Source organism: Gallus gallus, chromosome 6 (genome assembly GCF_016699485.2).
Source record: "Gallus gallus isolate bGalGal1 chromosome 6, bGalGal1.mat.broiler.GRCg7b, whole genome shotgun sequence".
Lineage (NCBI taxonomy): Eukaryota > Metazoa > Chordata > Aves > Galliformes > Phasianidae > Gallus > Gallus gallus.
In genome coordinates this window covers 3,551,796-3,564,556 of record NC_052537.1, presented here as the reverse complement: position 1 = coordinate 3,564,556, position 12,761 = coordinate 3,551,796, and the positions used below count along the sequence as shown (strand labels likewise).

The following is a 12,761-nucleotide window of genomic DNA, read 5'->3' as shown; positions in this document are numbered from 1 at the left end:
AATTATTCACTCTCCTCTTATGCAGGCTTGACGTAACACAGTCTCATTTGTACATGCCGTAGCAAATCAAGACGGGTGGATCACACGTGGTGGTTAGTTTTAGGAAATAAGTCATGCTTATCACCTTTACCCTTCTTCGCTTGACACCTTCACTGTCACGATTAGATTAGAAGTCCAAATTTATATAACATCCTATAAATGGCCTTCAAGAGTCTATTAGTCTAACTGTATTGCCTCTGGTATTCTGTCTATATATCTTACTCCATGTTAAGAACCATATTGTTATTCTACACCCACACAGCACGTAGTCTGAGAAATTGCTGATCCCACACTATGGTAAACCAATACAATTTCTTTGTGTTGAAAGTAAGGCTACTTAGACTGGAGGAATTATTTTGGCAATACAGTTATTAATCTTCATTATATTAGTAAGTTCCAAACATACCTTTGGAACCATGACAAATCTGACATTTGGTATTCATGCAAAGTTTTAATAAAGAATGTGTTTTGCTTATGTTAGGGTTCTTCTTTTCCCAGCAGTGACGACTGTATTTCTTTGTTGTTTTAAAAGTTATCACAGCACAGTCCCACAGAAAAACTGAATATTAAACAAGTGGACTGTTGAAACATCTGCTAATAAAATCCAAGCAAATTTGCCCAACAAGCTACCGGGTTAAGAGTAAATACAGGAGCCTTTCTGTGTGCAAATTCACTAATATAAATAAATACCTAGAAAACGCTTGAATATGAAGACACCATCAGTTAGGAGAGAAGGCAACTACACTATTTCTTAATGCGTTTTTGAACTTATTGATTTGTTGAGCTGGTTTGACATTTAATCAGAGGGGAGGGAAAATACATCATTTGGCTACAGAAAATTAGTTTTTTCTAGACACACATCCATCAAAGCCTTTAAAAATTTCTGTAGTGCCTTTCAAGATTGATACCAGATTACAGTCCTCAAGTCTTGTGTATCAATGCCAGTTTCTGGCAAAAGCATTTACCAAGTGACTGAAAAGATATAAGATACACTTGGTCTCACAGCATTCCTAAAGGTTCTCAACTAAATTAGTGATTTCTTTAAAATATGGTAGAGAGAACTTACAATAGAAAAACACATCTATGAGGAAAAAAAAATCTAAAGTGGCTCATAAGTGATTTGTCTGCATAAGTACATTCTGCTTTTTTTCTGACAGCAAATCTCTACTGCAGTTAGCCACTATTTTAATTTCTCAATTAATGCCATACAATTCAAGTGATTAAGTGGCAATATTTTACTCATATAATAAACAGCATTACACTTGAACAACTAAAACATCTGTTACCTTGCCAATGTTTTTTTTTTTCCCAGTGACCTTATATTTATCAACTGCACTAAAGAGAGTAAATCCTTAGAAAGACACACACTGAGCATCACTACATAAAAACTAACAAACAGTCAAACAGAGGAAAAAAAAACACACCCTTTTTCCAAGTACGCACAACAAGAAAGTGATTATATGCCCAAGGTAGAGCAGCTGCATACAGGATAATATGAAAGACATTATGTACTCAATACCCAACCATGCAATTTGTAATTAATCTTGTGATAGTTATAACTGAGCCTTGTCAAGCTTCTGCTTTATGATCTATGGCTCTGACACCACAATTCAAGCAGAAATAATGATGCCTTTCTCAAAGCCCACGTCATTTTATTCTGATTGTTGTTTTGGCTACTTTAAGGACAGGAAAATTCAAAAGACAAGGAAGAGCAGGAAATCATCAGGAATTGATTTGTACAAGGAATAGAATCTCCTATGAAATAAATATATATTAGCAAATACATATGCATGGTATATAAAGAAAGAAGACATCCTTAGGAATAAGAACGTTTTAAATATGTTTTCAAATAAATATACATGGCAAGACATACCTAATCAATTCTTTTGAGGGGGAAATAACTTGAGGAGCCTTGACTAATTTGAGTTTCTAAGTAAAAGTAAATAATGTGATCTTAAAAGCCCAGGAAAAAAAAAAAAAAAGTCCTTTCAGCTCATTAAAAAGGAGAAACACCTCTGATGATAAGAAGGAACTACCCGTGAGGAAAAAAAAGGAAGGAGAATGTAACATTTAAAAGCCTAGCACAAGTTGTCTATCTGAACAATGCAGGACATAAAGGATAAATAATGACATCACCATTTTCTATAACAGAATGACAAAATCAGAAATTCACCTCATGCCATACAACTATGGCATATATTTTCCTTATTTTTAAGGAAACAAAGTGACTGAAGTTCTCAGCATTTTGTTTTTTTCAAAGGCTCATCTAAATAATTTCTGCCAATACAGGTAGTTTACAAGAAACCAAAAATGAAATTCACTAATGAAACTGAAATTTAAAAATTATGTATGATTACAGCATTAATCTCCCCCCTCAACTGAAAAAAAAAACCCATAAAAAAAAACTACAATTATTTAAGCATGAACATTTTGTAAAGTAGTTCTGTCAATCATTTGCTTTCATACTTATAGACCAAGCAAGCTGAGATTACTCCAGTTCATTACTGCTGTAACTATGGTATGTACAATTTACCTGGAAAACAACCCACACATTTCTAAAACACAACCCACTCCCTCAATTGCGCCCTATTCCACCAGCATATTTCCATTCCTCTACCAATTTATTCCTGCTAATTTATCTGCTGACATTCAACCTATAAATCGCAACATCTCATCAGGATCCATCCTATCTGTGGGACAACTGTCAGATGAACCGGATAGCTCCTCGGTAGGACTTTTATAGCATTTCCGCCCATCCCCAAGCATCAGAATAGTAGCGAGCAGGGCTAGAACACCCGCCGAGGTTCTATCGACGGCTTTTCTCGCTATGAGCGCGGTGGGGCCAGGGAGGCTCTCGCGCAGCGGGGACACGGCGAGGCGGCCGTTTCAGTACCACGGACAGCTCCCGGCGCTCTGCTACTGGGGACCGGTGCGTGACAGCACGTGTCCGGGCTCGGCACTACAATTCGCCACGCCGTAAAGGGCCTGAACAAGAAATGCCGTTCCTCCTACTGAAAGAAGGTTGCTAGAAGTTGATGCAACTTAAATACATATCTATATAAAGGCACCACCACACGCAGCACTTAGGGACGAGTTCATATGCACAGCATGCTCACAATGAAAGGGCTGATAACAAGCTATACTACCAACACCAGGTGAAGGTCTCTCATACATTAAAATCAATACATTCACACAACATGCTGCCATGCTCTACACTGATTGTTGATGTGATCGGCAGCAACAAGACGATGAATCAAAGAGAAATGGCATAAGAGAAGGAGCCACCCCTGGAGAAGGTCTCTTCAGCTGCAAGTTAAGGAACAAGACAGAAGGCCTGGCACCCGGCTGCTAATGGAACAACATCCAGTCTTACGACTCATTACTGTGTTTTTCATCTTCCAACAGGACACCATACTCAAGACTCAGAAAAAAAAGCAGTTCCAGAACTGCTTATTTCGGTCCCCCTTTTTCCTCTCAACATGCATCACTTGCACATTACCCGTCCTACACATTCCTAGATAGATTGTCAGACCTACAGCAACGAGTTCTAAGTGATACTTTGATGTATGTGCTTCAAGAATAAGGGAACACACAACCAATTTGGTAAAACATTTCATACTGCTTCTGTAGAAAATGACTCATTTGCCTTAGAATTTATCTAACTTCCCATTTACTTCTTAAGTTAATAATATACATGTATCATTGTAAGAGAGCCTTCCTAGTCAGCAGAAAGCTTATTAAACAAGAGTAAGTCCATGTATTTTGCCCATAAGATGGGATTTCAGCAACACGGTCTAAAGAAAAACAGAGACAATGGAATAAGTTCTTTCCAAGATACTTAAGAAGGCTTTCCTTCATTTTTTTTTTTTTTTAAGGTTATGACTTGCACAGTTACCTGAAGGAACATACGTTCATCTTCTTTAGACAGTTTAAAAGCAACAACATCAACATAAGCTATTGTATCATTCAATATAAACTTATTATGATGAGCTAAAAAATTAAAGGTTTTTTATTTCTTAGATCTTTCTCAAGATCTGATTAATTACTTCACTATCTGCGTTAACAACCTTTACATACAAAAATGCTGAAGGTTTCTGAGCAGCTCACTATTTCTAAAATGGACTTCTCATTCTTCCCGCTCAGGTCACCGAGCTCACGGCTCCTCCATACTTTTGTTTTGTTGCAATATCACATCTTAGATCAATCAATATGTGGGAAATTAGTTTCACATCTTTCATTTCACACAAGACTTTTTTTCTGGTTTTAACTTGCCTTATAAGAAGTCCAAAAAATCAATTCTACTCAACCTAATAGTATCATTTACAGTTAACTTTTTTACTCACCTTATGTACACTTTGAGGGTTTTCAAGCCATGCATAATACATTTCCTCCACATAATTTGAATTACTTCCACTCAGGAATGGCTCTGAGGTTCCTGATGAAACATAGCGCTGGCCATGAAAAAGCACCCTTCTGGCTATGCCTGGCTTTCGCAGAGTTTTAATGCCATGCCACTGCACCATAGCTGCAAACAACTTCAGATGACTCATGTTTGTTTATTAAACAGAAGATCCAAGTCTATTAATAAGACAAAACAAACCTAATTTAAAAAAAAAAAAAATCAGCAAATGAATTACAGACATTCAGACTCACAGTGAAAAGTTAAGTTTTTGGCTGGAGTATTCTTCAACAAAGCCCACACGTAGGCATGAAATCAGCGTCAGTAGAGTGGCCACTCCATGACCATCCGTAAAGCTACACTTACAGCCGTGGAAGTGCTGCTGATAGACATCCCCCATATTGAGCAGCTCATGTCCTACGTTCTGTAACTGGTAACATCACCCTGGTTTGCAAGCAAAAGCAATCACAGCACCATTTGCACCACATGCCCCCTGAGCACAGGGTCCCTGAGAATCAACAAGACTGCTAATCATTGACCACACTGGAGCTCCTGGCAACCGTAACTGCAGTCACTCACCTGAAGAAAGATGTGACCTTTTACAGAGCCAAACAGAGGTAGGTTCAAGGAACAGTTTCAACCACAAGCACTGTGGCTAAAACATATATATACACACACGTATGTATATGTATATTATGCCACATGTAATGATACTGACAAAATAATTACATACTACTAAGAACGAGCATTAGTTAAGTCTTCATATTGACATATTCACTTGCCATTTCCCATTTCACAGATTCAAATCTTGTTATGACAGTGACTTGCTCCTGTGTCAACACTTTGCCCATGATAACAGCTCCCGAGCAACTGCATGAAGATAAAAACTCTTAGCACTAGTTTGGAAGCAGATTAAGTCCTGCAAAAGCTCAGAGCAAATGGGACAACAGAGTTAAAAATAAACTGTCTCTACACAAAATTCTTTCTTAAGGCATAATAGCACTAAAACCACTATAGATACGTAGCATAATCTCATAGAATTTAGTAAGATTTCATGTGTTACAACAGTAAGAATTGAGGTATCAGCAGGATTTTCTACCTGTGCCCATCCTGACTGAAATCATTACTGTACATCTCACTCCATGTGAATCTCACTCTCTACTACCAAACATCTGTACAGGCACCTCAGGGGGTGGAAGTTTGTTTCTAAAGGGTTACCTGCCCTCATTTGAAGTGCTTTGCTGAGATAAAAAGGAATGAAATGAACATTTTCATCACGTTACAGTTCATCGTATTACAGTGACAAATTTCTTAAGTACATGTAATTTCACATTCCTTCTTGCTAAAACGCCTGCCTGCAGGTACATGTATCTGTCTTCTAACACTCAGCACAATAGTTTATAAGGGAGATTCGAAAATGGATACCAATTCTACATACAGCATTATATAATCAAAACAAAGAGTTTATTATTGGTACCAGTCACTTCCTCCAACTCCAACTGGAATTTCAAAACGTGGTCGGAGCCACAGTCCAATTCTAACTATTAATATAGAATCTACAAAGACAGATATGCAATACGTAATTCCTGTGGAGGTATGAAAGTCACAGGAATAAAAGTTATCACAGACATTACTCCAAGCAAATCAGAGACCCCCAAAACGTTCATAGAGCAAGCTGGACCACCCAGCCTTGAGACTGCCAGTCAAACATCAGCACACAAGACAGCATGCAGAAGCTGTTAGGATTGCTCCACTCCACTATGTTACCTAAATGAACTCTGAAATGGAAACAGTGATTGGCAGGGAATCAAGCTGAGCAAGAAACTACCTAAAGGAAGATATTAATTAAATCTCTACCAAAGGTCATAAATAAGAAGCAATGAACCAGATGAAGAAGAACCTGATATTTAATGCACCAAAGCACCTTTGGAACGGTGAAAGTAAACGAAAGCTGTGAACAGGTGAGAATTTCTCCGGTACAGTTCAGCAGCATGGCACGTGACTCAAGATGTGAGCCATCTTTCACCTTGGCACTCTGAAGCCATGATGTAATGCCACGGACAGCCTTGTGAATTGTTCCAGACAGGCTTCTAGAGAGTATCAAACAAACAGCAAGACACTTCCAGCATTTGTTCTGTTTTCTTCTAGATTACATTAAATAACGATGTTACAAAGGCAGTCGCACATGAAACAATATTCTTCTGGTACTGCCAGCACCAGTACCGAGTTTCCTTAGACCTAAGGAGTCTTGATACCCATGCTAATAGATGTTCCTTAGAATCTGTCCCAATTAGACAAAAAATGCTCATTCATCCACTACTGTGTTCATTTTCTCCTATATGCTGCATGCCATTCACTCTGAGAGATCTTCTTTGGATAAAAGAATTCTAATAGAACAAGGCTGGAAGTGGAAAAAAACGAAAATAATGAAAGGACACTCAAAAGCTTGCAGTGGATCGCTGAGAATAGAAGGGCAAGTATGTTGCCACACTACGTAAAGAGGCACAATCATCCAACCAAGTAGGACTGCAAGAAACTCACAGACCATATATTTATTACAGCGTGAGCCTAGGGCCATGGGGGCAGCTCCATGCAACTGACCTACCCAGTACAGAACCACTCCTTCCTTAACAAAAAGGACATGGCTGGCAGCAAGAATCACAGAATCGCCGAGGTTGGAAGGGACCTCAAGGATCATGAAGCTCCAACCCCCCTGCCACAGGCAGGGCCACCAACCTCCACATTTACTAGACCAGGCTGCCCAGGGCCCCATCCAACCTGGCCTTGAACACCTCCAGGCATGGATGGCGCATCCACAGCCTCTCTGGGCAGCTGTTCCAGCACCTCACCACTCTCCTAGTAAAGAACTTCCCCCTAACAACCAACCTAAATCTTCCCTCCTTCAACTTAAAACCGTTCCCCCTTGTCTTTGCTGCATGCAAGGAGACATGCTTCAGGGTGACGGGTGGTTCGAGAGCCCAGGCTGCCAGCAAGTTCTTAGGCCGCAGGGCAGAAGGCCGAACGGCTTCCCTTCCATCCCCGCCTGCCCTGCCCGCAAGGACACGACACACCGGGCAGAGCCCCGTCCTCCCAGCGCCCCCTCACCGCGGCTGCCGTCCACCTGCTCCGGCCCGGCGGCCGCCGCTCAGCGCCCCGCGGGAAGGCCGGGCTCACAGCCCAGCCCGGACCTCCCGCCGCCCCCGCACCGCCGTCCCTCGCGCCCGGCCCACCCCTACGGGCCTCACTCCCTCCACACCGCCCCCGCCCACGCTGCCAGACCTGGGGCCGCACTGAGGGAGCGAAGGACCGGGCCGGCCCGGGTGGGGACCGTTACCTGCGTCACGTGAGGTGCGCCGCGGCGGCCGGTGCGCGCTGAGGTCACCGCGGGGCGGGGCTGCGGGGCGCTGTCCCCGGCGCTGTGCACACCGGCGCGGCCGCCGCGCCCAGGCCACGCCCCCGGCCAAGCGGTCCCTCGGCGGCGGGCGACCCCGGCGCCATTTTGGGCGGGTCGGAGCAGTGCGGGGTCGCTGTGCGCGATGTCAGGTGTTGCGGGGAGCACCGGGTAGTGCCACTGAGGAGGGCGGTGTGTGCATCCTGCTAATGCCCGGCGCCGAGGAGATTGATGATGGCTGTTGGCGCGGTGGAAGCACGTAGACAGGGCCTGTGGTGAGCCCTGCCCAGCAGCTCTCAGTAACGCTGGGCACAAGCAGAAATGATGGCAATGATGAGGTGGGCAGCTCTGAATGGGGCACAGAATTGAGGGAGGACTGCAGTGCAGGTTGTTTCAGCAGCGTGTGTGAGGGCGGCTGGAAGCTTCCTAAGGGAGGTGGGAAATGCCCCACGGATGTCCATATGTGCCATCCAGAAGCACCAGAAGCAGCACACCTTGACACAGTGCCTAGAGCTGTGTTTAAGGCTTTCTGTTCTATTGTCCCAGGTTATGTGGCCAAGTATGAAATGCGAGACAATAGGTTTAAGTGTTTGTCTGCTACCAATGTATTTATATCTTCCAAGTCTTCCTCTCCCCTGGATATCCACGAATTCTGGGCTTCTCAGTTCAAGAAGGCAGAAAACTTCTGCAGAGAGTCCAGCAGAAGGCCACAAAGAAGATGAGGGGCCTGGAACACCTCCCATACAAGGATAGGCTGAGACATCTGGGTCTCATAAGTCTGGTGAAGAGAAGGCTGAGAGGGAAGCCAAGCAAACAGGGGCAGACTCTTTGCAGTGGCATGCAGCAATAAAGCAAGGGGTAATGGGCACAAACTGGAACACAGGAAGCTCCACACAAACACAAGGAACAACTTCTTTACAGTGACAGAGCACTGGAACAGGCTGCCCAGACAGGTGGTGGAGTCTCCTACTGTGGAGATATTCAGGACCCATCTGGATGCCTTCCTGTGCAACCTGCTTTAGCACAGGGTTGGACTCAATGACCTCTAGAGGTCTCTTCCAACCCTTGCAATTCTGTGAAGTTAAGAATGCCATTCTGTTACAGTCTACTGTAATTCAGACACAACACATTTGTTACTTACCAGCTCTTGACCAAGTGGCACAGCACATAGAGCCAAGGTCAATCATCAGTTCACCTACTGACATATTCCAGGTAATTACTACTGCTGTTGCATACTTAGCCATGTTTGAAAGTTTGCTGGGAAAATAAAAAGACAGAAATAATGGGAAAACTGGGCTTGCCTTAGAAGGAAGGAGAGAAAGCAAGCTGTAATTTTGTATACAGGCATGCTACAAAAATGAAATCAGGTTGGCAGAAATTAAAAGTAAGAAGGTTAGGAAGGAATACGCCAGGCTTTATCTGGGGCTTCACAGGGTGATCTTCACACAGATTTCCATGAGGCTTATTACAGTCATTTAATGCAATGTTTTCCATCACATAAATAAATCAAAATCTTTGGAATCATTTTAGTGACATGTCATTTTTCTAGCAGCTGTGTGTCTCCAAGAAGTTGATTAATGCTACAATGTGAATGTGTGAATAATTAACACCAGCGGTTAATGAGTTTCACGATACAGTGTACTGGGAATAGCTTGCCCAGAAAAAGCAGTGCAGGCAGCACCTTACAGGGATGGGGCTGGCAGAAAAGGGGCTGCCAAGCTGCAAAAGGGGGTGCTAATCAGCCCTGTGAATGGCATGTGTGCTAGGCAGGTACTTGCAGAGAGCCAGGTGCTGGCCGAGCCTTCTGGCAAGTGGTGAAATATTGTTGGTTGCTACATCTACTAATTGAGTTTTAACCTTATTATGAGCAGACAGAAACCGTCTTCAGAGCAATCATGCTATGCTGACTGAACATAAATTCAATTAAGAATTATAGTGAAGACGAGCAGACCTCTCTTCCATTTCAGAGGGAAACCCACATGTCAAAGGCGACTTTGAATACCATTGCAATGAACAGGCCCTGCAGTGGACAATTGCCTGCTATTCTTGCATGGTTCCAGTTTTAGTTCTTAAAATTTCCATTCACAGTTGTAGCTGTACTCACTCATTTACCTGTCCATTTTTTGCTTATCCCTCACTTTTACTTAGCCCTGAAGGAAGACACATATACCATCCTGAGCATGAGCCAGCAGTGTGCCCAGGTGGCCAAGAAGGCCAATGGCATCCTGGCTTGTATCAGAAATAGTGTGGCCAGCAGGAACAGGGAAGTTGTCCCCCTGTACTCAGCACTGGTGAGGCCGCACCTCGAGTGCTCTGTCCAGTTTTGGGCCCCTCACTGCAAGAAAGACATCGAGGCCCTGGACCGTATCCAGAGGAGGGCAACAAAGCTGGTGAGGGGTCTGGAGCACAGACCTTATGAGGAGCGGCTGAAGGAGCTGGGATTGTTCAGTCTAGAGAAGAGCAGGCTCAGGGGAGACCTTATTGCTCTCTATAACTACCTGAAGGGAGGTTGTAGTGAGCTGGGGGTCAGCCTCTTCTATCGGGTGACAGTGATAGGACTAGAGGGAATGGCTTCAAGCTGCGCCAGGGAAGGTTCAGGCTGGACGTTAGGAAATACTACTTGTCTGAAAGGGTGGTCAGGCACTGGAATAGGCTGCCCAGAGTGGTGGTGGAGTCACCGAGCCTGGAGGTGTTCAAGGAACGTTTGGACATTGTGTTGAGGGACATGGTTTAGTGAGAACCACTGGTGATGGGTGAATGGTTGGACTGGATGATCCTGTGGGTCTTTTCCAACCTTGGTGATTCTATGATCCTTGCTTCCCGCTGAACTATCACACTTTCAGACTGTCTGGGATGAAAGCCCATTGGTGGAACAAAAACTTAGAAAATCTACAGTTCAGAGCCGACACAGAGCCATGTTTGACAGCTTGCTTAGGGTCATTCTCATGCCAGCTCTACAACAAAAGAATTCATGTGATACGTTGAAGAAGTTCTGTGCTAGATAAAATATGTGACACAGGATAATTGTGATAGTACCCCTGAAATCGAAGTCAGACAGGAAATTTTCTGTTGTGTTGAAAGACACACTGCCTCACCGTGATTTGTTTTTACATTTATCCTTATTTTCTGCAGTATGTCAGCTTTAATCTGACACCTTCTTGTTTATTTGTCTCATGTCTTAACTCAGGCAGGAATTACCAGAACTAGAACCACCAAACCAAAGCACATTTTAACAGAACTAGAACCAATTTCTTCTTGAAAATTGAACGTGTTGCCCTTTGGGTCTCTTGAACAGCGAGGGGCACGATTTGACTTGTCGTTTTTTCTACTGTCTAGCACTGTGTGACTGTAATGCCTTGCCTCTGTCCTTGTTTGGTTTGGTACATTGGTTTCCTTGCCGGACCAGCAGCTACTTGCAATCAGCACTGAGGTTCCTGAGGTTAATTGCTTCACACAACTCTCTCAACAACACAGCATGACTTCTCAGTAGGTTTGTTCCTTCAAAGGGTAATCTCATAGGAGGTGGTCTGGATACAGGATTACTCAGAGAAGGACACTCTCATTAAGAGCTTCCCCTCCTGAGATAGACATAGTTATTTATGTATTTTTGGCAACTCTTCATTGTTACTGGTAATTTCACTAGAGACAACACTTATCAGAAGTTCTCTTCAGCCAAGCACAGAAACTCCATTTTACTTTATTTCCTAACGTGTTTATTACAAATGAAGTCTAAAACCATAGAGTGACAAGATTCACATCTAAAGTACCATCTCTTAAAGCAAGACAACTGTGGAATGGTAAAACATGGACTCGCTTTGGGCCTAACAGTGGAGACGGTGAATACCCTACGATACTTTCGTAGGTTGGCTCAAGTGGGTTCCAGCATCGAGGACTACCCTTCCCTGCTTCTTATCTTAGCAGGTGCACAGCCAGATTCAGAACATTTTGCTTACTGTTACAAAGTCAACAAGTGAAACCACAATTCTGATGCATTAGAGGCAGGTTTCCATTCACTCCAGTGCTTTCTCCCAGTCTCTGATATGTTCTCTTTTTGTCAAGTGGTATTGTTTATCAAGCCTTTCTCCCTCCATTGTCCTACCCAGGAGAGGCATATTAATTATCTATGACATCTAGGGCAGCAAAGTTCATGTGGTGAGTTTCATGTTAGTGATTGCCATCCCATTTGCTTGCAGAAACCTTGGCTTTGTGTGCCATGAACTTCAGTAATCTTGCTGACTTCCCAAAATAAACGTGGGCCACTGAGTGCCTGAGGGGCACTAAAATCACCTCTAACTTCACACTGCTTCTTGTATAGGGTAGGCTAAACATGAGTCAGCCACAGCCTGGCAGCGAGGACAGCCAAAAGCTTGCCAGGCTGTGCCAACAGAAGCACAGCCAGTAGCTTCACAATAATAATCGCTGCTCTTCCTTCAGCAACTGGGATAACTGGGAGCAATATATAAAGAAGACAGAGCCATGCTTTCTACCATAGCGCCTGGCAGGAGGATGAGAGACTCTGAAATTGGGATGGCTATAGATATATAATATCTATATAGATATAGATCTATATAGACATATAGATAGAAGGAAAATACTTTTCACTCAAGGTTAAATGAACAGCAACATAGATTTGCCATAGGTGGAGTTACAAAACCTTACTGGACAAAGCCCTGGTCTGACTTCAGTGTTAACCCTGCCTTGAGCAGGAGGCTGCCCTGGATGATCTACAAAGTTCCTTTAACTGTGATAGGAGCATTTATCTTTCATACCTATTTCACAACAGTAACTAATGTTAAAAACTGCACGCTCATTTGGTCTACAGACATCCTTACATACAGTTTTACACGGATAGCATTTACCTGGTTTTCAATTATTCTCTATTCTGAAATCTCAGGCCGCATTTCTGTGGAGGAAACAGTATCTTAGAACAAC

At 43.2% G+C, this 12,761-nt stretch overlaps 1 protein-coding gene across 10 annotated transcripts in view; it reads right to left on the bottom strand.

Annotated features, from left to right (window-relative positions):
- The window catches only part of OGDHL (oxoglutarate dehydrogenase like), a 54,512-nt gene extending 46,691 nt beyond the window's left edge, over window positions 1-7,821 (bottom strand). For 2 of the 10 annotated variants that reach the window (XM_015287997.4, XM_040702330.2), the window contains exons 1-2: window positions 7,718-7,809; window positions 4,383-4,639 (exon numbers count right to left, since the gene is read on the bottom strand). In XM_015287997.4, the coding sequence (XP_015143483.2) occupies window positions 4,383-4,589 (207 nt within the window). In that variant the 5' untranslated portion in view covers window positions 4,590-4,639; window positions 7,718-7,809. Of the gene's footprint in view, window positions 1-4,382; window positions 4,640-4,804; window positions 6,290-6,362; window positions 6,529-7,543 lie in introns of those variants that run through there. The other 8 variants (XM_046942797.1, NM_001199544.4, XM_015287998.4 and 5 more) reach the window with 8 other exon arrangements.
- Window positions 7,822-12,761: the final 4,940 nt, after the last annotated feature.